Here is a 27,260-nt window from a genome sequence, read left to right as displayed (position 1 = left end):
TGCAGATAGACTGCAAGTAAACATATTCAAAAAGGCCCTTTTCAGGGCCGCATATATATCTAAAAACAAAGAAAAAAAAAATTTTTTTTTTTTTTTCGTCGTCCGTTTCAAACGTAACAAAGTCGTCACGAAAAACCTACTCACAAATAACAATAATTATTTTTATATCAAAATTATCATAAACACGTTACACATAATTCGAAATATCAATACGCACATACGTAAACGTTGTGTATTTTATACTATTATTGTAAATAAATATGTATATTTCAATCGAATACGAGAACGTGAGAGGTGAGTGTATGTGTGATTACATATATTATTACGATCTTATGACGATATATTGATCGTTAAGAGCATAATTGTAAATATTAAATATTATTGCAAAGATATCAATTTTGAAGAACACAAAAATATCTCACCCCCCCCCCCCCCCCATTCTCCCGATAAACAAGACACATACATGAACTCCCCCCTTACCCCATCCCCTCGGCCGCCATCCCTACCATAGCTTTTTCGACTGCACGCTGTCTCTATCAGTCTTTCTCTTTCTATCTAATGGCACTTAGATATCGCCATCTCTTTCGCACACGGAGCGAACGACACGCATACGTGTGTAGTTAGTCGAGCGCTTATATATCAGTCGAGCGTAGAACGACGAGACTACCATAAAGTGATCGTCTCTGATCGACAGCGGACGGATTTCTGTACGTCTTTCTTTGCCGTTCAGATTAAACAAGACAAACCGAAGACAAGAAAATGACCGGTCGCGGTAAAGGTGGAAAGGGTCTGGGGAAAGGAGGCGCGAAGCGACACAGGAAAGTGCTCCGTGATAACATCCAAGGTATCACGAAACCGGCCATCCGTCGTCTCGCACGCAGAGGCGGTGTGAAACGTATATCCGGTCTGATATACGAAGAGACTCGCGGTGTCCTCAAAGTGTTCCTCGAGAACGTAATCCGCGACGCCGTCACCTACACCGAGCACGCGAAGAGGAAGACCGTCACCGCCATGGACGTAGTGTACGCCCTGAAACGTCAGGGACGTACTCTGTACGGTTTCGGCGGTTAAAATGTTTTCGATGTTTTATTTTGAAAAATTATACAAAAAAAAATTAATAATTTACAAATAATACTGCGAAAACTAAATATAAAAAAGGCCCTTTTCAGGGCCGCATATGGATCTGTTTATACATACTACATACACATTGAATACTCGTTTCAATCGTTCAATGACGTCTATTAAACATAATAACATAATACATATTAATAATAATACGAATATAAGAGTAAGAGCTCTAAGCGTGTAAAACGATCGTATAGATAAGATACGATGACGACTACGACGTAATACCGACCGATCGTTAACGTAGAATATACTTTACCATGCATCTGAATGAGTGTGTAATTTAATTTATTTAATTTTAAATTTCTGTTTACAATTCAAACGTTATTATATATGACTAATTATTCGTCTTCGTCGTCGTCGTCGTCGTCGTTCTTTCGGCTCTACTTCACGCGCTACGAACGCGCCTCCAACAATATTTCGCACGCCTCGAGGCTCGCCTCTAAACGTAGCTCTTACACTAGATTACTGTAGATTATTTTTATTATTTATACGATACTGTGGTCTCTCTTTCGAAACACGTATTATTTATCTATCGTAATAGTTTATATTTTATATATTATTCGATAAGTATTCACATATCAGACAACATTTTCTCGTGCTTCTTATATCGACTCGCGTAGTAGTGTGTTTTACGAACGTCGACTTGGAACACGCTAAAATTGTTAGTAAATTATCGAATAAGAGTTGCGCTTTTATACATTATCAGTGAGGTATCTTCGCTTTCAATATGTCGATAGAACGAAACGTTTAAAACTATTTTAATAGAATAAAATAACTTTTAAACGAGGCTCTAGGTACGCGACTAGAACTATAACGAATTTAAACGCGATTCGTACACATCGTTGTCGAACTGTGCTACGAATTCGACTTTCAAACGATCGATAGGTTCAAGAGGTATCTTTTTGTGTTATAGAACGGTCAAAAACTACTTTAAATTATATAAATATCGCATTCGAAAAGATACCTGTTAGTGAAAAGTTTTAAGCGTTCGTACGAGAAATTGTCTAGCGACATCGCGGTTCTCCTTACGGTATTGCTCGGACTCGACTTACCACTAGCGACCTCTCCGCCGCGTCGATCTCCGTCCGATATCAGACACGTTTTATATCGTTATACGTTGTTATCCCACGGTACAACTGCTACTACAACTATTAATATTTATCTTTCGTGTGATTGTGTAGTGAGTTTATTAAATAAAATAAAATAAAATGGCCGACACAGCTATAGCAACCGAAGCGCCGGCACCGGCGACCCCTGCGAAGAAACCGAAGGCGTCCGCGGCCGCCGCCGGTGGCGCCGCCGCCAAGAAACCGAAGGCGAAACCTACTCATCCTAAAACATCCGAAATGGTGAACAGCGCCATCAAAGAGTTGAAGGAACGTAGCGGTTCGTCGCTTCAGGCGATCAAGAAATACATCGCGGCTCAATACAAAGTCGATTCTGAGAAATTGGCTCCGTTCATCAGAAAGTATCTCAAGAGCGCCGTCGAATCGGGTGCACTGATACAGACGAAGGGCAAGGGCGCATCGGGTTCGTTCAAACTAGAGTCGAAATCGTCCGCTTCGAAGAAACCGGCGGGTGCCGGAATCGGAGGCGCGTCCGGCGGCAAGGCCGCATCCTCGGCCGCTTCGGGTAAGTCGAAGAAGGCGACGTCCTCCGCTCCCGTCGCCGGCAAGGGCGCCGCCGCGGGCAAGAAAGCGGCCGCCGGCGGTGCGTCGTCCGGTGCGGCGGCGGCGGCGTCATCGCCGTCCAAATCGAAGGCGAAGGCGACGATAAAGGATAAGAAAGCTGCAGCCGCTAAAAAGAAACCGGCAGCCGCTAAGAAGGCCGTCGCGGCGGCCGCTCCTTCGAAGGCGAAGGGCGCCGCATCGAAGGCGAAGAAGACTGCGAAACCGCCGACTAAGAAACCTAAAGCCCCGAAACCGAAGAAGGCCGCCGCCGCTACGCCGAAGTCGAAACCGACAGCTAAGAAAGCATCCGCCGCCGCCGCTAAAAAGTAAGTCGCCTGCAGCCGCCGCAGCGGTGATAATAACGATGACATCTTTCAAAAGTGTCATCATCATCATCTACAACAACAACAACAACAAAAAAAAAAAAACAACATCATCGATGACATACATTTGTCCGATCCCATCGCGTCGACGACGACGACGACGACGACGACGAAGACTGTGACGATGACGATGACGATGCAAGCGTGTGCGGCGCGTAAATCGCACGACAAAAAGCCCTTTTCAGGGCTAACATAAGTTTCACATAATAAACGAATATATTCGTCGTCGTGCGTAATAATCTACGACGACGACGACGAATAAGATGAGTTAAAGTTTCGAACGATACGATGAACAATTCCAAAACTAATTCTAAATTTATAAAATATAAAACGTAAACGGAAAGAAAAAAAAATAAAAAAAATTTAATATTATATGATAAAAATATCCACATACCTCATTATCCATCTATAATATTTACAATCATAGAGATGGAGCAGCACACTCGAACGTCTTCAATTAAATTAAATTCAACAAACAAACAAACAAACAAACATACGTACGTACATGTTTATTATTATTATATTTTATCTTTATCAAAATATATCGCTCGCACGCGAAACACGAAAAGGACACACCACCCGCGCGCCCGACTAATTTCACTTTATTAATATTATTTTTTATTTCGTTGTTATGACTCTTCCTTTCTTTATCTCTTTCTTTCTTTGTTCAAAAAAAAAAAAAAAAAATTAAATAAATATATACAATTTTTACTTCATTTTTCTATTCGCATTCGCATTTCGAAACCCCCCGACCCGCCCCGCCCCGCCCCGCCCGACTGCCCGACTCTCCCGAAACTCGACATCATTCATCGTCGTAATCTTAATACTATACTGTATACACTAATAAGAAACAGAAATTTAACAATTTACAATTTCAATACAATCAAACAGAGTCAGAGTCTCTCTCGATACCACCGCACCGATAGACGCGACTACGTTCCGAGTATAAAAAGGGGACGGAGTAACGCGACCGTTTTACTGTTCACCGCGCTCCCGAGCCGTACGCACGCGTTCCGCTCTCTCATATTTATATTTGCGTTGCTAATTTTTCATTAATTCTCTATAATCATGTCCGGTCGCGGTAAAGGAGGCAAAGTCAAGGGGAAGGCAAAGTCGCGTTCGAACCGTGCCGGTCTACAGTTTCCGGTCGGACGTATACACAGACTCCTCAGGAAGGGTAACTACGCAGAGCGCGTCGGTGCCGGTGCACCCGTGTATCTCGCGGCCGTCATGGAATACCTAGCCGCTGAAGTACTCGAGTTGGCCGGCAACGCCGCCCGCGACAACAAGAAGACCAGGATCATACCGAGACATCTACAGTTGGCGATCCGTAACGACGAGGAGCTGAACAAGTTGCTCTCGGGCGTGACTATCGCACAAGGTGGCGTCCTACCTAACATCCAAGCCGTACTTCTGCCCAAGAAGACCGAGAAGAAGGCTTAAACACTTGTGTGCGGTGACGTTGCGGAACGGTCGTCGTCGTCGTCGTCGTCGTTATTGTAGTCATCAAATTTGTTATTATATACATTGCGATGTTACATGCGAACGATCGAACGAACGAACTCGTTCTTCATCGTGATAACGAATAAAAAGGCCCTTTTCAGGGCCACAAAATATATCTGATATGCATTAAAAAATGTTATGTTTCCTAAACGATTATGACGTCTCGACGTTGATTACATGTCATTCGATATTTTATACGCACCATTTAAACGCTCGTTGAACTCTTTAGTTGAACGTAGAGAATCACTACTAACACTAACACTACTACTGCTGCTGCTGCTATTACAGTGTACGCTACGACGATAGAATATATATACACATTAAAATTATTTTATTATTTACGATAATTATTAAATAATATTTCGATCTAAAATTTTCAATCATCATAATAACTATAACTGTCTGAGCTGTCTGTCTTATAGAGAGATGATATATTTTATTTGTTGTTATTAATAATATTTACATATAAATCGATTAGATGATATAAACATTCTAAATTTTAAAATAATATATTAATGATTTCAGCTTTAAGTCTATTCGTATAGTAATCATGATCATAGAGATGCGGTCGGTGGGGTAGGGGAGGGAGGAATATTTTTCGTATCGTTTTAAAACGAGAACCTAATAACACTCTCCCCCTCTCCCTCTACTCTCCGCCCCTCTCGTACTAAGCGCGACGATCGTTTCTGATTGGTCGATAGAGTTCTGCGTCTGTATGCCGCACCGTATGCGCGAACGCTACGCGTGCCGCGCGGGCCTTATTTAAACAAAATCCGAGAGTACGAAACGATACTCTCCAGTTTCGCTTGCGCTCCCGTACGGTTCGCACGTGTATCACACGAGATTAAGTTTCGATTGCATTATTGTGAATTTGTTTATTCGTCATCATGCCGCCTAAGACTAGCGGAAAGGCCGCCAAGAAATCGGGCAAAGCTCAGAAGAACATCTCCAAGTCGGACAAGAAGAAGAAGAAGCATAAGAGGAAGGAGAGCTACGCAATCTACATTTACAAAGTACTGAAACAGGTACATCCCGACACCGGTATCTCGAGTAAGGCCATGTCGATCATGAACTCTTTCGTGAACGATATCTTCGAGCGCATCGCCGCCGAGGCTTCTCGTCTCGCTCACTACAACAAGCGATCGACGATCACCTCGAGGGAGGTGCAGACTTCGGTGAGGCTTCTTCTGCCCGGCGAGCTCGCCAAGCACGCCGTGAGCGAAGGTACTAAGGCCGTAACGAAGTACACGAGCTCCAAGTAAACGAAGCCGTAGTAGAACGCTACGATTTATGAAGGAGATAATAATAAAAAGGCCCTTTTCAGGGCCACAAAGAGTTTCGATAAACAATAATTTAAAGTTTCAAACGATTTAGCCGTCGTTTATTATTATTATTATTATTATCATCAAATAACAATAATACTACATGTTTATTTATTAACATATTTAATCGATTAATTATACACATATATAATACACACATACATACTCTGATAAGATTCCTAATTATTAACATATACAAAAACAGTTTTCTTTTCTTTACTAGTCTTGAATCGAATTTTAATTAGAGATATATAATATATTTGATCGTCGTAGTTACCTTCCTGTAGAGCTGTAGCGCTGTAAGCTCGAAGCCGCCGCCGTACTGTCGATTCCGTCGATCTTCTCATTCATTTCGATCTCGTATCATATATATCCTGCGTTTAACTCGTTCGACGTAGGCCGATGATATCTGAAAGAATAATAATATTAATTCATTAAAAATATATCTAATAATAATAATAATAATAACAACAACTCAAACATGAATTTTTCGCATCGATCAGTGAACGCGTGAGAGAGAACGTGCATAGCGTAGAGAGAGAGAGAGACGGATATATCGAATCGTCATCGCGGCGGTCCCTCTAGCCGTAGTAGAACTCGTATATAAGCTAACGTTCCTTTACAAAAATTTTAATCCGTCGACTACGTTCCCTTCGTGCGGACGTGTCTAGAGACGTCTCTAAGTTTGTCATAATAAATTTTCGTTTCGTGCGTGTTCGTTCATTCATCGTCAAGGATGGCTCGTACTAAGCAGACGGCCCGAAAATCTACCGGTGGTAAGGCACCGCGCAAGCAGCTCGCCACCAAGGCGGCTCGCAAGAGCGCTCCTGCCACGGGAGGTGTGAAGAAACCTCATCGTTACAGACCCGGTACGGTCGCCCTTCGTGAGATCCGTCGTTACCAGAAGAGCACTGAGCTTCTGATCCGCAAACTGCCATTCCAGCGTCTCGTTCGTGAGATCGCTCAAGACTTCAAGACCGATCTCCGTTTCCAGAGTTCCGCCGTAATGGCCCTGCAGGAAGCAAGCGAAGCTTATCTCGTCGGTCTCTTCGAAGACACGAACCTGTGCGCTATCCACGCTAAGCGTGTGACGATCATGCCTAAGGATATTCAATTGGCGCGCAGGATCCGAGGAGAACGTGCCTAATTGCGTCTGCGTCGTCGTCGTCGCAGTCTCATTTGCACAATTCTACGTATAGAAAAAAATAAATAATAATAATATACGCAGTATCATATGCAGATAGACTGCAAGTAAACATATTCAAAAAGGCCCTTTTCAGGGCCGCATATATATCTAAAAACAAAGAAAAAAAAAATTTTTTTTTTTTTTTCGTCGTCCGTTTCAAACGTAACAAAGTCGTCACGAAAAACCTACTCACAAATAACAATAATTATTTTTATATCAAAATTATCATAAACACGTTACACATAATTCGAAATATCAATACGCACATACGTAAACGTTGTGTATTTTATACTATTATTGTAAATAAATATGTATATTTCAATCGAATACGAGAACGTGAGAGGTGAGTGTATGTGTGATTACATATATTATTACGATCTTATGACGATATATTGATCGTTAAGAGCATAATTGTAAATATTAAATATTATTGCAAAGATATCAATTTTGAAGAACACAAAAATATCTCACCCCCCCCCCCCCCCCATTCTCCCGATAAACAAGACACATACATGAACTCCCCCCTTACCCCATCCCCTCGGCCGCCATCCCTACCATAGCTTTTTCGACTGCACGCTGTCTCTATCAGTCTTTCTCTTTCTATCTAATGGCACTTAGATATCGCCATCTCTTTCGCACACGGAGCGAACGACACGCATACGTGTGTAGTTAGTCGAGCGCTTATATATCAGTCGAGCGTAGAACGACGAGACTACCATAAAGTGATCGTCTCTGATCGACAGCGGACGGATTTCTGTACGTCTTTCTTTGCCGTTCAGATTAAACAAGACAAACCGAAGACAAGAAAATGACCGGTCGCGGTAAAGGTGGAAAGGGTCTGGGGAAAGGAGGCGCGAAGCGACACAGGAAAGTGCTCCGTGATAACATCCAAGGTATCACGAAACCGGCCATCCGTCGTCTCGCACGCAGAGGCGGTGTGAAACGTATATCCGGTCTGATATACGAAGAGACTCGCGGTGTCCTCAAAGTGTTCCTCGAGAACGTAATCCGCGACGCCGTCACCTACACCGAGCACGCGAAGAGGAAGACCGTCACCGCCATGGACGTAGTGTACGCCCTGAAACGTCAGGGACGTACTCTGTACGGTTTCGGCGGTTAAAATGTTTTCGATGTTTTATTTTGAAAAATTATACAAAAAAAAATTAATAATTTACAAATAATACTGCGAAAACTAAATATAAAAAAGGCCCTTTTCAGGGCCGCATATGGATCTGTTTATACATACTACATACACATTGAATACTCGTTTCAATCGTTCAATGACGTCTATTAAACATAATAACATAATACATATTAATAATAATACGAATATAAGAGTAAGAGCTCTAAGCGTGTAAAACGATCGTATAGATAAGATACGATGACGACTACGACGTAATACCGACCGATCGTTAACGTAGAATATACTTTACCATGCATCTGAATGAGTGTGTAATTTAATTTATTTAATTTTAAATTTCTGTTTACAATTCAAACGTTATTATATATGACTAATTATTCGTCTTCGTCGTCGTCGTCGTCGTCGTTCTTTCGGCTCTACTTCACGCGCTACGAACGCGCCTCCAACAATATTTCGCACGCCTCGAGGCTCGCCTCTAAACGTAGCTCTTACACTAGATTACTGTAGATTATTTTTATTATTTATACGATACTGTGGTCTCTCTTTCGAAACACGTATTATTTATCTATCGTAATAGTTTATATTTTATATATTATTCGATAAGTATTCACATATCAGACAACATTTTCTCGTGCTTCTTATATCGACTCGCGTAGTAGTGTGTTTTACGAACGTCGACTTGGAACACGCTAAAATTGTTAGTAAATTATCGAATAAGAGTTGCGCTTTTATACATTATCAGTGAGGTATCTTCGCTTTCAATATGTCGATAGAACGAAACGTTTAAAACTATTTTAATAGAATAAAATAACTTTTAAACGAGGCTCTAGGTACGCGACTAGAACTATAACGAATTTAAACGCGATTCGTACACATCGTTGTCGAACTGTGCTACGAATTCGACTTTCAAACGATCGATAGGTTCAAGAGGTATCTTTTTGTGTTATAGAACGGTCAAAAACTACTTTAAATTATATAAATATCGCATTCGAAAAGATACCTGTTAGTGAAAAGTTTTAAGCGTTCGTACGAGAAATTGTCTAGCGACATCGCGGTTCTCCTTACGGTATTGCTCGGACTCGACTTACCACTAGCGACCTCTCCGCCGCGTCGATCTCCGTCCGATATCAGACACGTTTTATATCGTTATACGTTGTTATCCCACGGTACAACTGCTACTACAACTATTAATATTTATCTTTCGTGTGATTGTGTAGTGAGTTTATTAAATAAAATAAAATAAAATGGCCGACACAGCTATAGCAACCGAAGCGCCGGCACCGGCGACCCCTGCGAAGAAACCGAAGGCGTCCGCGGCCGCCGCCGGTGGCGCCGCCGCCAAGAAACCGAAGGCGAAACCTACTCATCCTAAAACATCCGAAATGGTGAACAGCGCCATCAAAGAGTTGAAGGAACGTAGCGGTTCGTCGCTTCAGGCGATCAAGAAATACATCGCGGCTCAATACAAAGTCGATTCTGAGAAATTGGCTCCGTTCATCAGAAAGTATCTCAAGAGCGCCGTCGAATCGGGTGCACTGATACAGACGAAGGGCAAGGGCGCATCGGGTTCGTTCAAACTAGAGTCGAAATCGTCCGCTTCGAAGAAACCGGCGGGTGCCGGAATCGGAGGCGCGTCCGGCGGCAAGGCCGCATCCTCGGCCGCTTCGGGTAAGTCGAAGAAGGCGACGTCCTCCGCTCCCGTCGCCGGCAAGGGCGCCGCCGCGGGCAAGAAAGCGGCCGCCGGCGGTGCGTCGTCCGGTGCGGCGGCGGCGGCGTCATCGCCGTCCAAATCGAAGGCGAAGGCGACGATAAAGGATAAGAAAGCTGCAGCCGCTAAAAAGAAACCGGCAGCCGCTAAGAAGGCCGTCGCGGCGGCCGCTCCTTCGAAGGCGAAGGGCGCCGCATCGAAGGCGAAGAAGACTGCGAAACCGCCGACTAAGAAACCTAAAGCCCCGAAACCGAAGAAGGCCGCCGCCGCTACGCCGAAGTCGAAACCGACAGCTAAGAAAGCATCCGCCGCCGCCGCTAAAAAGTAAGTCGCCTGCAGCCGCCGCAGCGGTGATAATAACGATGACATCTTTCAAAAGTGTCATCATCATCATCTACAACAACAACAACAACAAAAAAAAAAAAACAACATCATCGATGACATACATTTGTCCGATCCCATCGCGTCGACGACGACGACGACGACGACGACGAAGACTGTGACGATGACGATGACGATGCAAGCGTGTGCGGCGCGTAAATCGCACGACAAAAAGCCCTTTTCAGGGCTAACATAAGTTTCACATAATAAACGAATATATTCGTCGTCGTGCGTAATAATCTACGACGACGACGACGAATAAGATGAGTTAAAGTTTCGAACGATACGATGAACAATTCCAAAACTAATTCTAAATTTATAAAATATAAAACGTAAACGGAAAGAAAAAAAAATAAAAAAAATTTAATATTATATGATAAAAATATCCACATACCTCATTATCCATCTATAATATTTACAATCATAGAGATGGAGCAGCACACTCGAACGTCTTCAATTAAATTAAATTCAACAAACAAACAAACAAACAAACATACGTACGTACATGTTTATTATTATTATATTTTATCTTTATCAAAATATATCGCTCGCACGCGAAACACGAAAAGGACACACCACCCGCGCGCCCGACTAATTTCACTTTATTAATATTATTTTTTATTTCGTTGTTATGACTCTTCCTTTCTTTATCTCTTTCTTTCTTTGTTCAAAAAAAAAAAAAAAAAATTAAATAAATATATACAATTTTTACTTCATTTTTCTATTCGCATTCGCATTTCGAAACCCCCCGACCCGCCCCGCCCCGCCCCGCCCGACTGCCCGACTCTCCCGAAACTCGACATCATTCATCGTCGTAATCTTAATACTATACTGTATACACTAATAAGAAACAGAAATTTAACAATTTACAATTTCAATACAATCAAACAGAGTCAGAGTCTCTCTCGATACCACCGCACCGATAGACGCGACTACGTTCCGAGTATAAAAAGGGGACGGAGTAACGCGACCGTTTTACTGTTCACCGCGCTCCCGAGCCGTACGCACGCGTTCCGCTCTCTCATATTTATATTTGCGTTGCTAATTTTTCATTAATTCTCTATAATCATGTCCGGTCGCGGTAAAGGAGGCAAAGTCAAGGGGAAGGCAAAGTCGCGTTCGAACCGTGCCGGTCTACAGTTTCCGGTCGGACGTATACACAGACTCCTCAGGAAGGGTAACTACGCAGAGCGCGTCGGTGCCGGTGCACCCGTGTATCTCGCGGCCGTCATGGAATACCTAGCCGCTGAAGTACTCGAGTTGGCCGGCAACGCCGCCCGCGACAACAAGAAGACCAGGATCATACCGAGACATCTACAGTTGGCGATCCGTAACGACGAGGAGCTGAACAAGTTGCTCTCGGGCGTGACTATCGCACAAGGTGGCGTCCTACCTAACATCCAAGCCGTACTTCTGCCCAAGAAGACCGAGAAGAAGGCTTAAACACTTGTGTGCGGTGACGTTGCGGAACGGTCGTCGTCGTCGTCGTCGTCGTTATTGTAGTCATCAAATTTGTTATTATATACATTGCGATGTTACATGCGAACGATCGAACGAACGAACTCGTTCTTCATCGTGATAACGAATAAAAAGGCCCTTTTCAGGGCCACAAAATATATCTGATATGCATTAAAAAATGTTATGTTTCCTAAACGATTATGACGTCTCGACGTTGATTACATGTCATTCGATATTTTATACGCACCATTTAAACGCTCGTTGAACTCTTTAGTTGAACGTAGAGAATCACTACTAACACTAACACTACTACTGCTGCTGCTGCTATTACAGTGTACGCTACGACGATAGAATATATATACACATTAAAATTATTTTATTATTTACGATAATTATTAAATAATATTTCGATCTAAAATTTTCAATCATCATAATAACTATAACTGTCTGAGCTGTCTGTCTTATAGAGAGATGATATATTTTATTTGTTGTTATTAATAATATTTACATATAAATCGATTAGATGATATAAACATTCTAAATTTTAAAATAATATATTAATGATTTCAGCTTTAAGTCTATTCGTATAGTAATCATGATCATAGAGATGCGGTCGGTGGGGTAGGGGAGGGAGGAATATTTTTCGTATCGTTTTAAAACGAGAACCTAATAACACTCTCCCCCTCTCCCTCTACTCTCCGCCCCTCTCGTACTAAGCGCGACGATCGTTTCTGATTGGTCGATAGAGTTCTGCGTCTGTATGCCGCACCGTATGCGCGAACGCTACGCGTGCCGCGCGGGCCTTATTTAAACAAAATCCGAGAGTACGAAACGATACTCTCCAGTTTCGCTTGCGCTCCCGTACGGTTCGCACGTGTATCACACGAGATTAAGTTTCGATTGCATTATTGTGAATTTGTTTATTCGTCATCATGCCGCCTAAGACTAGCGGAAAGGCCGCCAAGAAATCGGGCAAAGCTCAGAAGAACATCTCCAAGTCGGACAAGAAGAAGAAGAAGCATAAGAGGAAGGAGAGCTACGCAATCTACATTTACAAAGTACTGAAACAGGTACATCCCGACACCGGTATCTCGAGTAAGGCCATGTCGATCATGAACTCTTTCGTGAACGATATCTTCGAGCGCATCGCCGCCGAGGCTTCTCGTCTCGCTCACTACAACAAGCGATCGACGATCACCTCGAGGGAGGTGCAGACTTCGGTGAGGCTTCTTCTGCCCGGCGAGCTCGCCAAGCACGCCGTGAGCGAAGGTACTAAGGCCGTAACGAAGTACACGAGCTCCAAGTAAACGAAGCCGTAGTAGAACGCTACGATTTATGAAGGAGATAATAATAAAAAGGCCCTTTTCAGGGCCACAAAGAGTTTCGATAAACAATAATTTAAAGTTTCAAACGATTTAGCCGTCGTTTATTATTATTATTATTATTATCATCAAATAACAATAATACTACATGTTTATTTATTAACATATTTAATCGATTAATTATACACATATATAATACACACATACATACTCTGATAAGATTCCTAATTATTAACATATACAAAAACAGTTTTCTTTTCTTTACTAGTCTTGAATCGAATTTTAATTAGAGATATATAATATATTTGATCGTCGTAGTTACCTTCCTGTAGAGCTGTAGCGCTGTAAGCTCGAAGCCGCCGCCGTACTGTCGATTCCGTCGATCTTCTCATTCATTTCGATCTCGTATCATATATATCCTGCGTTTAACTCGTTCGACGTAGGCCGATGATATCTGAAAGAATAATAATATTAATTCATTAAAAATATATCTAATAATAATAATAATAATAACAACAACTCAAACATGAATTTTTCGCATCGATCAGTGAACGCGTGAGAGAGAACGTGCATAGCGTAGAGAGAGAGAGAGACGGATATATCGAATCGTCATCGCGGCGGTCCCTCTAGCCGTAGTAGAACTCGTATATAAGCTAACGTTCCTTTACAAAAATTTTAATCCGTCGACTACGTTCCCTTCGTGCGGACGTGTCTAGAGACGTCTCTAAGTTTGTCATAATAAATTTTCGTTTCGTGCGTGTTCGTTCATTCATCGTCAAGGATGGCTCGTACTAAGCAGACGGCCCGAAAATCTACCGGTGGTAAGGCACCGCGCAAGCAGCTCGCCACCAAGGCGGCTCGCAAGAGCGCTCCTGCCACGGGAGGTGTGAAGAAACCTCATCGTTACAGACCCGGTACGGTCGCCCTTCGTGAGATCCGTCGTTACCAGAAGAGCACTGAGCTTCTGATCCGCAAACTGCCATTCCAGCGTCTCGTTCGTGAGATCGCTCAAGACTTCAAGACCGATCTCCGTTTCCAGAGTTCCGCCGTAATGGCCCTGCAGGAAGCAAGCGAAGCTTATCTCGTCGGTCTCTTCGAAGACACGAACCTGTGCGCTATCCACGCTAAGCGTGTGACGATCATGCCTAAGGATATTCAATTGGCGCGCAGGATCCGAGGAGAACGTGCCTAATTGCGTCTGCGTCGTCGTCGTCGCAGTCTCATTTGCACAATTCTACGTATAGAAAAAAATAAATAATAATAATATACGCAGTATCATATGCAGATAGACTGCAAGTAAACATATTCAAAAAGGCCCTTTTCAGGGCCGCATATATATCTAAAAACAAAGAAAAAAAAAATTTTTTTTTTTTTTTCGTCGTCCGTTTCAAACGTAACAAAGTCGTCACGAAAAACCTACTCACAAATAACAATAATTATTTTTATATCAAAATTATCATAAACACGTTACACATAATTCGAAATATCAATACGCACATACGTAAACGTTGTGTATTTTATACTATTATTGTAAATAAATATGTATATTTCAATCGAATACGAGAACGTGAGAGGTGAGTGTATGTGTGATTACATATATTATTACGATCTTATGACGATATATTGATCGTTAAGAGCATAATTGTAAATATTAAATATTATTGCAAAGATATCAATTTTGAAGAACACAAAAATATCTCACCCCCCCCCCCCCCCCATTCTCCCGATAAACAAGACACATACATGAACTCCCCCCTTACCCCATCCCCTCGGCCGCCATCCCTACCATAGCTTTTTCGACTGCACGCTGTCTCTATCAGTCTTTCTCTTTCTATCTAATGGCACTTAGATATCGCCATCTCTTTCGCACACGGAGCGAACGACACGCATACGTGTGTAGTTAGTCGAGCGCTTATATATCAGTCGAGCGTAGAACGACGAGACTACCATAAAGTGATCGTCTCTGATCGACAGCGGACGGATTTCTGTACGTCTTTCTTTGCCGTTCAGATTAAACAAGACAAACCGAAGACAAGAAAATGACCGGTCGCGGTAAAGGTGGAAAGGGTCTGGGGAAAGGAGGCGCGAAGCGACACAGGAAAGTGCTCCGTGATAACATCCAAGGTATCACGAAACCGGCCATCCGTCGTCTCGCACGCAGAGGCGGTGTGAAACGTATATCCGGTCTGATATACGAAGAGACTCGCGGTGTCCTCAAAGTGTTCCTCGAGAACGTAATCCGCGACGCCGTCACCTACACCGAGCACGCGAAGAGGAAGACCGTCACCGCCATGGACGTAGTGTACGCCCTGAAACGTCAGGGACGTACTCTGTACGGTTTCGGCGGTTAAAATGTTTTCGATGTTTTATTTTGAAAAATTATACAAAAAAAAATTAATAATTTACAAATAATACTGCGAAAACTAAATATAAAAAAGGCCCTTTTCAGGGCCGCATATGGATCTGTTTATACATACTACATACACATTGAATACTCGTTTCAATCGTTCAATGACGTCTATTAAACATAATAACATAATACATATTAATAATAATACGAATATAAGAGTAAGAGCTCTAAGCGTGTAAAACGATCGTATAGATAAGATACGATGACGACTACGACGTAATACCGACCGATCGTTAACGTAGAATATACTTTACCATGCATCTGAATGAGTGTGTAATTTAATTTATTTAATTTTAAATTTCTGTTTACAATTCAAACGTTATTATATATGACTAATTATTCGTCTTCGTCGTCGTCGTCGTCGTCGTTCTTTCGGCTCTACTTCACGCGCTACGAACGCGCCTCCAACAATATTTCGCACGCCTCGAGGCTCGCCTCTAAACGTAGCTCTTACACTAGATTACTGTAGATTATTTTTATTATTTATACGATACTGTGGTCTCTCTTTCGAAACACGTATTATTTATCTATCGTAATAGTTTATATTTTATATATTATTCGATAAGTATTCACATATCAGACAACATTTTCTCGTGCTTCTTATATCGACTCGCGTAGTAGTGTGTTTTACGAACGTCGACTTGGAACACGCTAAAATTGTTAGTAAATTATCGAATAAGAGTTGCGCTTTTATACATTATCAGTGAGGTATCTTCGCTTTCAATATGTCGATAGAACGAAACGTTTAAAACTATTTTAATAGAATAAAATAACTTTTAAACGAGGCTCTAGGTACGCGACTAGAACTATAACGAATTTAAACGCGATTCGTACACATCGTTGTCGAACTGTGCTACGAATTCGACTTTCAAACGATCGATAGGTTCAAGAGGTATCTTTTTGTGTTATAGAACGGTCAAAAACTACTTTAAATTATATAAATATCGCATTCGAAAAGATACCTGTTAGTGAAAAGTTTTAAGCGTTCGTACGAGAAATTGTCTAGCGACATCGCGGTTCTCCTTACGGTATTGCTCGGACTCGACTTACCACTAGCGACCTCTCCGCCGCGTCGATCTCCGTCCGATATCAGACACGTTTTATATCGTTATACGTTGTTATCCCACGGTACAACTGCTACTACAACTATTAATATTTATCTTTCGTGTGATTGTGTAGTGAGTTTATTAAATAAAATAAAATAAAATGGCCGACACAGCTATAGCAACCGAAGCGCCGGCACCGGCGACCCCTGCGAAGAAACCGAAGGCGTCCGCGGCCGCCGCCGGTGGCGCCGCCGCCAAGAAACCGAAGGCGAAACCTACTCATCCTAAAACATCCGAAATGGTGAACAGCGCCATCAAAGAGTTGAAGGAACGTAGCGGTTCGTCGCTTCAGGCGATCAAGAAATACATCGCGGCTCAATACAAAGTCGATTCTGAGAAATTGGCTCCGTTCATCAGAAAGTATCTCAAGAGCGCCGTCGAATCGGGTGCACTGATACAGACGAAGGGCAAGGGCGCATCGGGTTCGTTCAAACTAGAGTCGAAATCGTCCGCTTCGAAGAAACCGGCGGGTGCCGGAATCGGAGGCGCGTCCGGCGGCAAGGCCGCATCCTCGGCCGCTTCGGGTAAGTCGAAGAAGGCGACGTCCTCCGCTCCCGTCGCCGGCAAGGGCGCCGCCGCGGGCAAGAAAGCGGCCGCCGGCGGTGCGTCGTCCGGTGCGGCGGCGGCGGCGTCATCGCCGTCCAAATCGAAGGCGAAGGCGACGATAAAGGATAAGAAAGCTGCAGCCGCTAAAAAGAAACCGGCAGCCGCTAAGAAGGCCGTCGCGGCGGCCGCTCCTTCGAAGGCGAAGGGCGCCGCATCGAAGGCGAAGAAGACTGCGAAACCGCCGACTAAGAAACCTAAAGCCCCGAAACCGAAGAAGGCCGCCGCCGCTACGCCGAAGTCGAAACCGACAGCTAAGAAAGCATCCGCCGCCGCCGCTAAAAAGTAAGTCGCCTGCAGCCGCCGCAGCGGTGATAATAACGATGACATCTTTCAAAAGTGTCATCATCATCATCTACAACAACAACAACAACAAAAAAAAAAAAACAACATCATCGATGACATACATTTGTCCGATCCCATCGCGTCGACGACGACGACGACGACGACGACGAAGACTGTGACGATGACGATGACGATGCAAGCGTGTGCGGCGCGTAAATCGCACGACAAAAAGCCCTTTTCAGGGCTAACATAAGTTTCACATAATAAACGAATATATTCGTCGTCGTGCGTAATAATCTACGACGACGACGACGAATAAGATGAGTTAAAGTTTCGAACGATACGATGAACAATTCCAAAACTAATTCTAAATTTATAAAATATAAAACGTAAACGGAAAGAAAAAAAAATAAAAAAAATTTAATATTATATGATAAAAATATCCACATACCTCATTATCCATCTATAATATTTACAATCATAGAGATGGAGCAGCACACTCGAACGTCTTCAATTAAATTAAATTCAACAAACAAACAAACAAACAAACATACGTACGTACATGTTTATTATTATTATATTTTATCTTTATCAAAATATATCGCTCGCACGCGAAACACGAAAAGGACACACCACCCGCGCGCCCGACTAATTTCACTTTATTAATATTATTTTTTATTTCGTTGTTATGACTCTTCCTTTCTTTATCTCTTTCTTTCTTTGTTCAAAAAAAAAAAAAAAAAATTAAATAAATATATACAATTTTTACTTCATTTTTCTATTCGCATTCGCATTTCGAAACCCCCCGACCCGCCCCGCCCCGCCCCGCCCGACTGCCCGACTCTCCCGAAACTCGACATCATTCATCGTCGTAATCTTAATACTATACTGTATACACTAATAAGAAACAGAAATTTAACAATTTACAATTTCAATACAATCAAACAGAGTCAGAGTCTCTCTCGATACCACCGCACCGATAGACGCGACTACGTTCCGAGTATAAAAAGGGGACGGAGTAACGCGACCGTTTTACTGTTCACCGCGCTCCCGAGCCGTACGCACGCGTTCCGCTCTCTCATATTTATATTTGCGTTGCTAATTTTTCATTAATTCTCTATAATCATGTCCGGTCGCGGTAAAGGAGGCAAAGTCAAGGGGAAGGCAAAGTCGCGTTCGAACCGTGCCGGTCTACAGTTTCCGGTCGGACGTATACACAGACTCCTCAGGAAGGGTAACTACGCAGAGCGCGTCGGTGCCGGTGCACCCGTGTATCTCGCGGCCGTCATGGAATACCTAGCCGCTGAAGTACTCGAGTTGGCCGGCAACGCCGCCCGCGACAACAAGAAGACCAGGATCATACCGAGACATCTACAGTTGGCGATCCGTAACGACGAGGAGCTGAACAAGTTGCTCTCGGGCGTGACTATCGCACAAGGTGGCGTCCTACCTAACATCCAAGCCGTACTTCTGCCCAAGAAGACCGAGAAGAAGGCTTAAACACTTGTGTGCGGTGACGTTGCGGAACGGTCGTCGTCGTCGTCGTCGTCGTTATTGTAGTCATCAAATTTGTTATTATATACATTGCGATGTTACATGCGAACGATCGAACGAACGAACTCGTTCTTCATCGTGATAACGAATAAAAAGGCCCTTTTCAGGGCCACAAAATATATCTGATATGCATTAAAAAATGTTATGTTTCCTAAACGATTATGACGTCTCGACGTTGATTACATGTCATTCGATATTTTATACGCACCATTTAAACGCTCGTTGAACTCTTTAGTTGAACGTAGAGAATCACTACTAACACTAACACTACTACTGCTGCTGCTGCTATTACAGTGTACGCTACGACGATAGAATATATATACACATTAAAATTATTTTATTATTTACGATAATTATTAAATAATATTTCGATCTAAAATTTTCAATCATCATAATAACTATAACTGTCTGAGCTGTCTGTCTTATAGAGAGATGATATATTTTATTTGTTGTTATTAATAATATTTACATATAAATCGATTAGATGATATAAACATTCTAAATTTTAAAATAATATATTAATGATTTCAGCTTTAAGTCTATTCGTATAGTAATCATGATCATAGAGATGCGGTCGGTGGGGTAGGGGAGGGAGGAATATTTTTCGTATCGTTTTAAAACGAGAACCTAATAACACTCTCCCCCTCTCCCTCTACTCTCCGCCCCTCTCGTACTAAGCGCGACGATCGTTTCTGATTGGTCGATAGAGTTCTGCGTCTGTATGCCGCACCGTATGCGCGAACGCTACGCGTGCCGCGCGGGCCTTATTTAAACAAAATCCGAGAGTACGAAACGAGTCGCTTTGGTTTAGCAGCCGAGCAGTGCACTACACTACTCAGCTCTGACCCGAGACCTTTTCCTGTAATAACAGTGTGCCTTGGCGCGCTGCTTGTTACAACCGCGTTAATTCGCGGCGGAATACCAAATCATACCGAGCTTTCGCTCAGTACATAGTTAGCCGTTGCTCGCTAACGACCCCTCACGGGATCCGCAGCATGAGCCGGCCGACTAGCGCTGAGCCCAAATCTGGACCTGTAATGGGTCCAGAGGAGGACTCAGACGTAGCAATCTTCAGACGAGAATTTCGCAGGACGCACTCCAGGTCGCCAACGACGAGCGAAAGGAGAGACCGGTCGCGGTCACACCATCGCGTCGTCCGACCGGTCACCGGCCCCCACCACTCGCCGTCCCTGCAGGTGGACCTCTCCCGAGGTCGCAGCCAGCAGTCGAGCAGCGAGGACGAGAGCGGGAGCACCGCAGCGCCGCCCACTACAACCCCGGACATGCCAACACGTAGCGTTGTTGTGCAAGTCAAGCCAGCGCCGGAACATCTGGCAAGTATGCGTGTAACGCAACCCAAACCCACCTGCTCTCTTTCTGTGCACAGCATGGAGATCGACGTGCAACCCAACGCGCTCAGGAGGAGCCACTCCACGTCGTCCGAAGAGGACGCCACGGAGCTGAAGAGAAGGTGTCCAGAGGCAAGACCCATGGACTACGCCAGTGCGCTCCGCGCAAAGGCGCAGGTCCAAGAAAAGGAGCCCGCCACCAGGCCAGTGAAGGCCACCGCTACAGCAAGCGTAGAGAAGCCTACCGCCAAAAATCCGGCTGCAAAAAAGCCGAGATACCCACCACTCGTGGTGGAGAGTCTCCCGAATTGGGCACACCACTTCCGTGTGCTCAAGCAAAAACTCGGACGACCCCCGAGCGCACGCCCATACCAAAAAGGAGTGCGTTTCTCGCCAACCTCCGAGGAGGAGTACCGCATCATACAGCGGTACCTCACAACATTAGAAAGAGAGGAGAACGTCTCATGGTTCTCCTACTCATTACCGGCTGAAAAGAGCCTGAAAGTAGCCATCAGAGGGCTACCATACAACACCACGGCCGAAGAGGTCGAAGAAGAGCTGCGCGAACTAGGGTTCGAACCAGAAGTGGTCAAGCAGATCCAGGCCAGGAAAGGCCGCCCAGGGTGCATGTATTTCACCCAATTGAAGAAAACCCCTGGACTGACGCCGGCGATATACGAAGTAACGGAGTTGCTGTGTATGACCGGCATCAAGATAGATGCATGGCGAGGGAAGAAAGGCCCCGCACAATGCCATAGATGCCAGCAGTTCAGACACTCGTCTCACTGCTGCCACCGACCGCCAGCATGCGTCCGATGCGGAGGTGAACACCTCGCAAAGGATTGCGAGCGGAAAAGGGAGGACCCACCGACGTGTGCCAACTGCGGAGGCGCACACACGGCCAACAACACGGCCTGCCCGATCTACAAAAGGGAGGCCAAACACCGCAGAGCGGGCACCATCGCCCTATCCGCGCCAGCAAAGAAGACTGCGGACGCAGTCTCACCACCTGCACCCGCACCCGCACCTGCACCTGCACCAGAGCCAGCGACCTCGCTCATGGCTCCAGCGAACGCTCCCACAGCTCGAAACTCGAGCACCGGGAAGAAGAAACGACGCCCCAAAAAGAAGAGCAAGGCAAACAAACCTGCTCCGGAGAGCAAGCCCAGAGCGACCACAAAAGTCGCACCTGCGCCTGCACCCACACCTGCACCGGCGCCAGCGCCGGCACATAAACCAGCTGCCACCACCGCGACACACACGCGGTCGAAAGCAACAACCACTGGCAAAGATAAAGAAGTTATCAAAACCGCCATCACAATTCTGCAAGGGGTACTTAGCGCCCTGCTAGAAGACCGTGACCCAGTGCCTGTAATATTACAGGGCATCACCCTCCTGCTCAACCGCAATGAATAACAAACTCCGTGTTATTCACTGGAATGCCAACGGGCTCAGAAACAAGCAACTGCTGTTTCAAACCCTCCTGCAAGAGCAGGACATAGACGTGGCTCTCATATCAGAGACCCACGCCACAGACTCGGATCGACTGAAGTTTGCAAACTACCACACATACCGCAAGGATGAACGCTCGGATGTGAGCAACCAGCCCTTTAGAGGCCTCGCGGTACTTGTCAAGAGGAGAATTGTACACACGCCTATCCAGACTACATCGCTAGGGACGATGTACGCCTTGGGCATCGAAGTGTGCACTGGAGGGACAGCCCTACGCCTCTTCGCCTGCTACAAAGCTCCCAAAGCAAGAATGGATCCTGCAGACATCCGATCATTGCTGGACTCACCAACTCCAACAATCATCGCAGGAGATCTGAACTGCAAGCACACCTCATGGAACTCGACCACCAACACTACGGATGGCAGACGACTCTGCCAAGACGCCGAAAAGAACGGATACACAGTCAGCGGTCCAGAGACCCCGACTCACTACCCGTTCCGATCAATCCTAACACCCGACGTGCTAGACATAGCCGTCCACAGGGGGCTCACACAGAGACTCTCGCAGGAAGTCTTGGCGGACGACATGGGGTCCGACCACCAACCGGTTCTCCTAACACTGCAAGCAACCCTAGCTGCAGCCAGACGACCACCTCGCCGGTGCACCGACTGGACTACCTACAGGGAACATCTGGAGGAGAACACGAGGATGAAACCAGCAACGAACGCAGAGGAGATAGAAGACCTCGCCTTAGACGTCAGAGACACCCTGCGTCACGCCTACGAGGCAGCGACGCACACACAGGAGGTATCACACCGATACCACACCCTACCTGGCCATATAAGGAAGCTTCTATCAAGGAAGAGAGAGCTACGCAAGCTGTGGCAGCGAACCCGCTGCCCCACGCTAAAGCGACAACTCAACCGCCTCAACGATCGAGCCACAGAGTCAGTAAGCGACCACCGATCCCGAACATGGGAGAGCACCATCGAGACTGCAGCAGACGACATGAAGTCACTTCATCGACTCAACCGCAACCTCACCAACTCGAGTGAACCTAGACGTCCACTCCGAGCGAACGATGGAACTCTACGATACCAGACAGCGGATCGCGCTGAGATCTTTGCAGCCACGCTAGAGCAGCAGTTCACACCGAACCCTGCTCGCTACCAGGCACACAGCACAGCAGTCGAAGAACAAGTTCGAGAATACCTGGCAGAACCACTGTCCCCCACCGATGACCCCATAGTCATCACACCGGGACAAGTACTACGGATGACAAGGCGTGCGAACCCACGTAAGGCCCCGGGGTGCGACGGAATCACAAACTCCGCCCTCCGCCACCTACCACCGCGTAGCATAGCCGCGATCACGCGGCTATTCAACGGAATACTCCGCACGGGCCACTTTCCATCTACGTGGAAGCAAGGCCGAGTCATCATGATACCGAAGCCCGGTAAAAACACACTTTTACCGGAGAGCTACAGGCCCATCACACTTCTGCCTACCATCTCGAAAATGTTCGAGAGATTGCTGCTTCAGCACCTACGACCACACATCGAACCTCGGCCGGAACAATTTGGCTTTCGAGCTGGACATTCGACCACGCACCAAATAGCGAGAATACTGCACTACGCCGCAGTGGCACTGAACAAGAGGGAGTTCCCAGTGGCAGTATTCCTCGATATGGAGAAAGCCTTTGACCGAGTATGGCACGAAGGGCTGCTATACAAGCTGGCTCTTCGACCATCCATGCCGAAGCGAATCGTACACATCATAGCGTCATTCCTGGAGAACCGACGCTTCCAAGTCGATGTTGAAGGAGCTCTGTCCACAGAGCGACGGATCACCGCCGGTGTCCCACAGGGAAGCTGCCTATCTCCGGTATGCTATTCCTGCTACACTGACGACATCCCACTGATGGACGGAGCCGTCCTGGCCCTATACGCCGATGACGCGGCGTACATCACCACCTCTATCAAAAGGAAGCAAGCTGCAATACTGATGCAGCTCATGCTATATCAACTTCCCGACTGGTTAGCCAAATGGCGGCTAACCGTCAACGTCGAGAAGACACAGGCGATCGTCTTAGGAAGAGCATCCAACCTACCATCTCCCCTCCGGCTATTCGGAAAGGAGATCCAATGGTCTGACAGGGTCAAGTACCTTGGAGTGACCATCGACCGAAGGATGAATATGAATCATCACGTCGCGAATGTGATCAACTTGGCGCGTGCTACACGTGTCAAACTATATCCAGTGCTGAAATCGCGCCTCCCTCTGCGCGTCAAACTCGGGATCTACAAGCAATACGTGAGATCACGCCTCACGTATGCCGCTCCAGCATGGTACGCACTCACTGGCCCTGCCTCGCGAAAGAAGCTGCAAGCGCAGCAATCTCTCACACTGCGGGCCATCACGAATGCACCACGCTACGTACGGAACACAACAATTGCGAGAGATCTCAAAGTCGAAACCGTCGAGGAATTTACCAGACGCCTAGCCACGAAGATGTTCATGCGTGCCGACCAGTCGGACCACACCCACATCAAGGATATGGCACCGCAGCACGCACGGCCACCTGACGGATGGGCGTACCCGAGAGAGCTCATCAACGATGACGCCCTCAGCGAGAGCCGACCATCGCGTCGCCTCCCGCCCGCTCCTCGACAGAACGTCGACCCAGCTGACACCACGACACACCAGCCCGGAAACAACGACGTCCGCTAACGATGCATCGAACCAGAGGTAGTCCCTACGGGGACTCATCCTACTGGACTCGGCTGCATCCAGGACGCCTACCTGCAGAAAAGCCCATGATCGCTGGTCGCTCGCTGGACCTCCCCGAACGGGGTCTCATCCGGTGCGCTTGATCGAATCATGAGTAATTCTGCAGAACCGGACAGGAGTGTCACACTAGCTGGACGCACTGAAACACCATCAGATCACATTCCAGACCTAAAGACGACGCCAACAACGCCAGGACAACTCACCAAAAGGAACACCACTGACGCAAAACCAGCGCCAGTTCCAACAAATCACCCGGCTCCTACAAAGAGCCGTACCCGACGAACCGGTCTGTACAATAGCGTCTCACCGCGGCCGACCGAAAGGAAATCCCAAGCGGGACTTATCCTGACGGCCCCGACCGCGAGCGAGGCGTCTAGACTACGTTTTCCACCCACGACCGCAGGTCGCTCGCTGGACCTCCCCGAACGGGGTCTCATCCGGTGCGCTTGATCGGATCGTGGGAGTCTACGCGGTCACGGACCAGACTCGCCGAAACAAACCACAACAACACAGAACACCGACAACCCGTCAGAATGCCGAATACCGCTTCTTCTCCACTCTCTCTACTTGCCACCCTCACCCATCTGCAGCCTTCACCGCCAACGATGGAACTTGATCTCAACGAGACACGCATACGCAAACACACACTTGGCAGCAGCAAGATGTCTCCGAACCTTCCTTCTGTACCACGACATCTGTCGTGCGCAGACATTCACAGAGCAGGTCGTTCGCTGGACCTCCCCTTACGGGGTCTCATCCGGTGCGCTTGATCGCTCTGAGAATGTACGGAGGACCAAGAGATGTCTGCAGCACACGCCACTAGGGTACTTCCACTGGAATTACCCGACCTCAACGACCCGTCCGTAGTAACGGGCAAATCACCCGGCTCCTACAAAGAGCCGTACCCGACGAACCGGTCTGTACAATAGCGTCTCACCGCGGCCGACCGAAAGGAAATCCCAAGCGGGACTTATCCTGACGGCCCCGACCGAGAGCGAGGCGTCTAGACTACGTTTTTTCACCCACGACCGCAGGTCGCTCGCTGGACCTCCCCGAACGGGGTCTCATCCGGTGCGCTTGATCGGATCGTGGGAGTCTACGCGGTCACGGACCGGACTCGCCGAAACAAACCACAACAACACAGAACACCGACAACCTGTCAGAATGCCGAATACCACTTCTTCTCCACTCTTCTCTACCAACCACCCTCACCCATCTGCAGCCTTCACCGCCAGCGACGGAACTTGATCTCAACGAGACACGAATACGCAACACACATTTGGCAGCAGCAAGATGTCTCCGAACCCTCCCTCTGTACCACGACATCTGTCGTGCGCAGACATTCGCAGAGCAGGTCGTTCGCTGGACCTCCCCTTACGGGGTCTCATCCGGTGCGCTTGATCGCTCTGAGAATGTACGGAGGACCAAGAGATGTCTGCAGCATACGCCACTAGGGTACTTCCATGGAATTACCCGACCCCAACGACCCGTCCGTAGAAACGGACGGCGAACAGGATACCGCAGTAGATAGGGCACGGCCCTAGGAACTGCCATCACCATTCCCCATTACCAGGGGGGTGCGTGAAATACTACGATCGAAACGATACTCTCCAGTTTCGCTTGCGCTCCCGTACGGTTCGCACGTGTATCACACGAGATTAAGTTTCGATTGCATTATTGTGAATTTGTTTATTCGTCATCATGCCGCCTAAGACTAGCGGAAAGGCCGCCAAGAAATCGGGCAAAGCTCAGAAGAACATCTCCAAGTCGGACAAGAAGAAGAAGAAGCATAAGAGGAAGGAGAGCTACGCAATCTACATTTACAAAGTACTGAAACAGGTACATCCCGACACCGGTATCTCGAGTAAGGCCATGTCGATCATGAACTCTTTCGTGAACGATATCTTCGAGCGCATCGCCGCCGAGGCTTCTCGTCTCGCTCACTACAACAAGCGATCGACGATCACCTCGAGGGAGGTGCAGACTTCGGTGAGGCTTCTTCTGCCCGGCGAGCTCGCCAAGCACGCCGTGAGCGAAGGTACTAAGGCCGTAACGAAGTACACGAGCTCCAAGTAAACGAAGCCGTAGTAGAACGCTACGATTTATGAAGGAGATAATAATAAAAAGGCCCTTTTCAGGGCCACAAAGAGTTTCGATAAACAATAATTTAAAGTTTCAAACGATTTAGCCGTCGTTTATTATTATTATTATTATTATCATCAAATAACAATAATACTACATGTTTATTTATTAACATATTTAATCGATTAATTATACACATATATAATACACACATACATACTCTGATAAGATTCCTAATTATTAACATATACAAAAACAGTTTTCTTTTCTTTACTAGTCTTGAATCGAATTTTAATTAGAGATATATAATATATTTGATCGTCGTAGTTACCTTCCTGTAGAGCTGTAGCGCTGTAAGCTCGAAGCCGCCGCCGTACTGTCGATTCCGTCGATCTTCTCATTCATTTCGATCTCGTATCATATATA

General features: G+C 46.0%; 12 protein-coding genes across 12 annotated transcripts; all 12 read left to right on the top strand.

Annotated features, from left to right (window-relative positions):
* Positions 1–482: 482 nt before the first annotated feature.
* LOC135194283 (uncharacterized) lies at positions 483–8,374 on the top strand. The gene is made up of 3 exons (XM_064219596.1): positions 483–1,066; positions 6,714–7,084; positions 7,998–8,374. Exons 1-3 carry the CDS (start codon positions 760–762, stop codon positions 8,310–8,312), a joined length of 993 nt encoding a protein of 330 aa, XP_064075666.1. The 5' UTR covers positions 483–759; the 3' UTR covers positions 8,313–8,374.
* Positions 2,219–3,226, top strand: LOC135194395 (histone H1B-like). Its single transcript, XM_064219808.1, has one exon. The coding sequence runs from the start codon at positions 2,337–2,339 to the stop codon at positions 3,126–3,128; it is 792 nt and encodes a 263-aa protein (XP_064075878.1). The 5' UTR covers positions 2,219–2,336; the 3' UTR covers positions 3,129–3,226.
* Positions 4,177–4,626, top strand: LOC135194403 (histone H2A). The gene has a single exon (XM_064219816.1). The coding sequence runs from the start codon at positions 4,250–4,252 to the stop codon at positions 4,622–4,624; it is 375 nt and encodes a 124-aa protein (XP_064075886.1). The 5' UTR covers positions 4,177–4,249; the 3' UTR covers positions 4,625–4,626.
* Positions 5,501–6,009, top strand: LOC135194405 (histone H2B). Its single transcript, XM_064219818.1, has one exon. It carries the CDS (start codon positions 5,572–5,574, stop codon positions 5,944–5,946), a length of 375 nt encoding a protein of 124 aa, XP_064075888.1. The 5' UTR covers positions 5,501–5,571; the 3' UTR covers positions 5,947–6,009.
* Positions 8,375–9,459: 1,085 nt separating the features above from the next.
* On the top strand, positions 9,460–10,467 carry LOC135194394 (histone H1B-like). The gene has a single exon (XM_064219807.1). It carries the CDS (start codon positions 9,578–9,580, stop codon positions 10,367–10,369), a length of 792 nt encoding a protein of 263 aa, XP_064075877.1. The 5' UTR covers positions 9,460–9,577; the 3' UTR covers positions 10,370–10,467.
* A 950-nt stretch (positions 10,468–11,417) lies between these two features.
* LOC135194402 (histone H2A) lies at positions 11,418–11,867 on the top strand. The gene has a single exon (XM_064219815.1). It carries the CDS (start codon positions 11,491–11,493, stop codon positions 11,863–11,865), a length of 375 nt encoding a protein of 124 aa, XP_064075885.1. The 5' UTR covers positions 11,418–11,490; the 3' UTR covers positions 11,866–11,867.
* An 874-nt stretch (positions 11,868–12,741) lies between these two features.
* LOC135194391 (histone H2B) lies at positions 12,742–13,250 on the top strand. Its single transcript, XM_064219801.1, has one exon. The coding sequence runs from the start codon at positions 12,813–12,815 to the stop codon at positions 13,185–13,187; it is 375 nt and encodes a 124-aa protein (XP_064075871.1). The 5' UTR covers positions 12,742–12,812; the 3' UTR covers positions 13,188–13,250.
* Positions 13,251–13,899: 649 nt separating this feature from the next.
* LOC135194399 (histone H3) lies at positions 13,900–14,419 on the top strand. The gene has a single exon (XM_064219812.1). It carries the CDS (start codon positions 13,984–13,986, stop codon positions 14,392–14,394), a length of 411 nt encoding a protein of 136 aa, XP_064075882.1. The 5' UTR covers positions 13,900–13,983; the 3' UTR covers positions 14,395–14,419.
* Positions 14,420–14,963: 544 nt separating this feature from the next.
* Positions 14,964–15,615, top strand: LOC135194407 (histone H4). Its single transcript, XM_064219820.1, has one exon. The coding sequence runs from the start codon at positions 15,242–15,244 to the stop codon at positions 15,551–15,553; it is 312 nt and encodes a 103-aa protein (XP_064075890.1). The 5' UTR covers positions 14,964–15,241; the 3' UTR covers positions 15,554–15,615.
* Positions 15,616–16,700: 1,085 nt separating this feature from the next.
* Positions 16,701–17,708, top strand: LOC135194396 (histone H1B-like). Its single transcript, XM_064219809.1, has one exon. It carries the CDS (start codon positions 16,819–16,821, stop codon positions 17,608–17,610), a length of 792 nt encoding a protein of 263 aa, XP_064075879.1. The 5' UTR covers positions 16,701–16,818; the 3' UTR covers positions 17,611–17,708.
* A 950-nt stretch (positions 17,709–18,658) lies between these two features.
* LOC135194401 (histone H2A) lies at positions 18,659–19,108 on the top strand. Its single transcript, XM_064219814.1, has one exon. It carries the CDS (start codon positions 18,732–18,734, stop codon positions 19,104–19,106), a length of 375 nt encoding a protein of 124 aa, XP_064075884.1. The 5' UTR covers positions 18,659–18,731; the 3' UTR covers positions 19,107–19,108.
* Positions 19,109–26,382: 7,274 nt separating this feature from the next.
* LOC135194406 (histone H2B) lies at positions 26,383–26,891 on the top strand. Its single transcript, XM_064219819.1, has one exon. The coding sequence runs from the start codon at positions 26,454–26,456 to the stop codon at positions 26,826–26,828; it is 375 nt and encodes a 124-aa protein (XP_064075889.1). The 5' UTR covers positions 26,383–26,453; the 3' UTR covers positions 26,829–26,891.
* The last annotated feature ends 369 nt before the right edge of the window (positions 26,892–27,260 follow it).

This window comes from Vanessa tameamea, chromosome 29 (genome assembly GCF_037043105.1).
Source record: "Vanessa tameamea isolate UH-Manoa-2023 chromosome 29, ilVanTame1 primary haplotype, whole genome shotgun sequence".
Lineage (NCBI taxonomy): Eukaryota > Metazoa > Arthropoda > Insecta > Lepidoptera > Nymphalidae > Vanessa > Vanessa tameamea.
This window is presented reverse-complemented; position numbering and strand designations above follow the sequence as displayed.

Coding starts and splice junctions, on each gene's coding strand:
- LOC135194283 (XM_064219596.1), top strand. CDS start 760: ATGACCGGTCGCGGTAAAGGTGGAAAGGGTCTGGGGAAAGGAGGCGCG. Junction 1,067..6,713: donor TACTCTGTACGGTTTCGGCG/GTTAAAATGTTT, acceptor AAATTTTCGTTT/CGTGCGTGTTCGTTCATTCA. Junction 7,085..7,997: donor CGAACCTGTGCGCTATCCAC/GCTAAGCGTGTG, acceptor ACCGAAGACAAG/AAAATGACCGGTCGCGGTAA.
- LOC135194395 (XM_064219808.1), top strand. CDS start 2,337: ATGGCCGACACAGCTATAGCAACCGAAGCGCCGGCACCGGCGACCCCT.
- LOC135194403 (XM_064219816.1), top strand. CDS start 4,250: ATGTCCGGTCGCGGTAAAGGAGGCAAAGTCAAGGGGAAGGCAAAGTCG.
- LOC135194405 (XM_064219818.1), top strand. CDS start 5,572: ATGCCGCCTAAGACTAGCGGAAAGGCCGCCAAGAAATCGGGCAAAGCT.
- LOC135194394 (XM_064219807.1), top strand. CDS start 9,578: ATGGCCGACACAGCTATAGCAACCGAAGCGCCGGCACCGGCGACCCCT.
- LOC135194402 (XM_064219815.1), top strand. CDS start 11,491: ATGTCCGGTCGCGGTAAAGGAGGCAAAGTCAAGGGGAAGGCAAAGTCG.
- LOC135194391 (XM_064219801.1), top strand. CDS start 12,813: ATGCCGCCTAAGACTAGCGGAAAGGCCGCCAAGAAATCGGGCAAAGCT.
- LOC135194399 (XM_064219812.1), top strand. CDS start 13,984: ATGGCTCGTACTAAGCAGACGGCCCGAAAATCTACCGGTGGTAAGGCA.
- LOC135194407 (XM_064219820.1), top strand. CDS start 15,242: ATGACCGGTCGCGGTAAAGGTGGAAAGGGTCTGGGGAAAGGAGGCGCG.
- LOC135194396 (XM_064219809.1), top strand. CDS start 16,819: ATGGCCGACACAGCTATAGCAACCGAAGCGCCGGCACCGGCGACCCCT.
- LOC135194401 (XM_064219814.1), top strand. CDS start 18,732: ATGTCCGGTCGCGGTAAAGGAGGCAAAGTCAAGGGGAAGGCAAAGTCG.
- LOC135194406 (XM_064219819.1), top strand. CDS start 26,454: ATGCCGCCTAAGACTAGCGGAAAGGCCGCCAAGAAATCGGGCAAAGCT.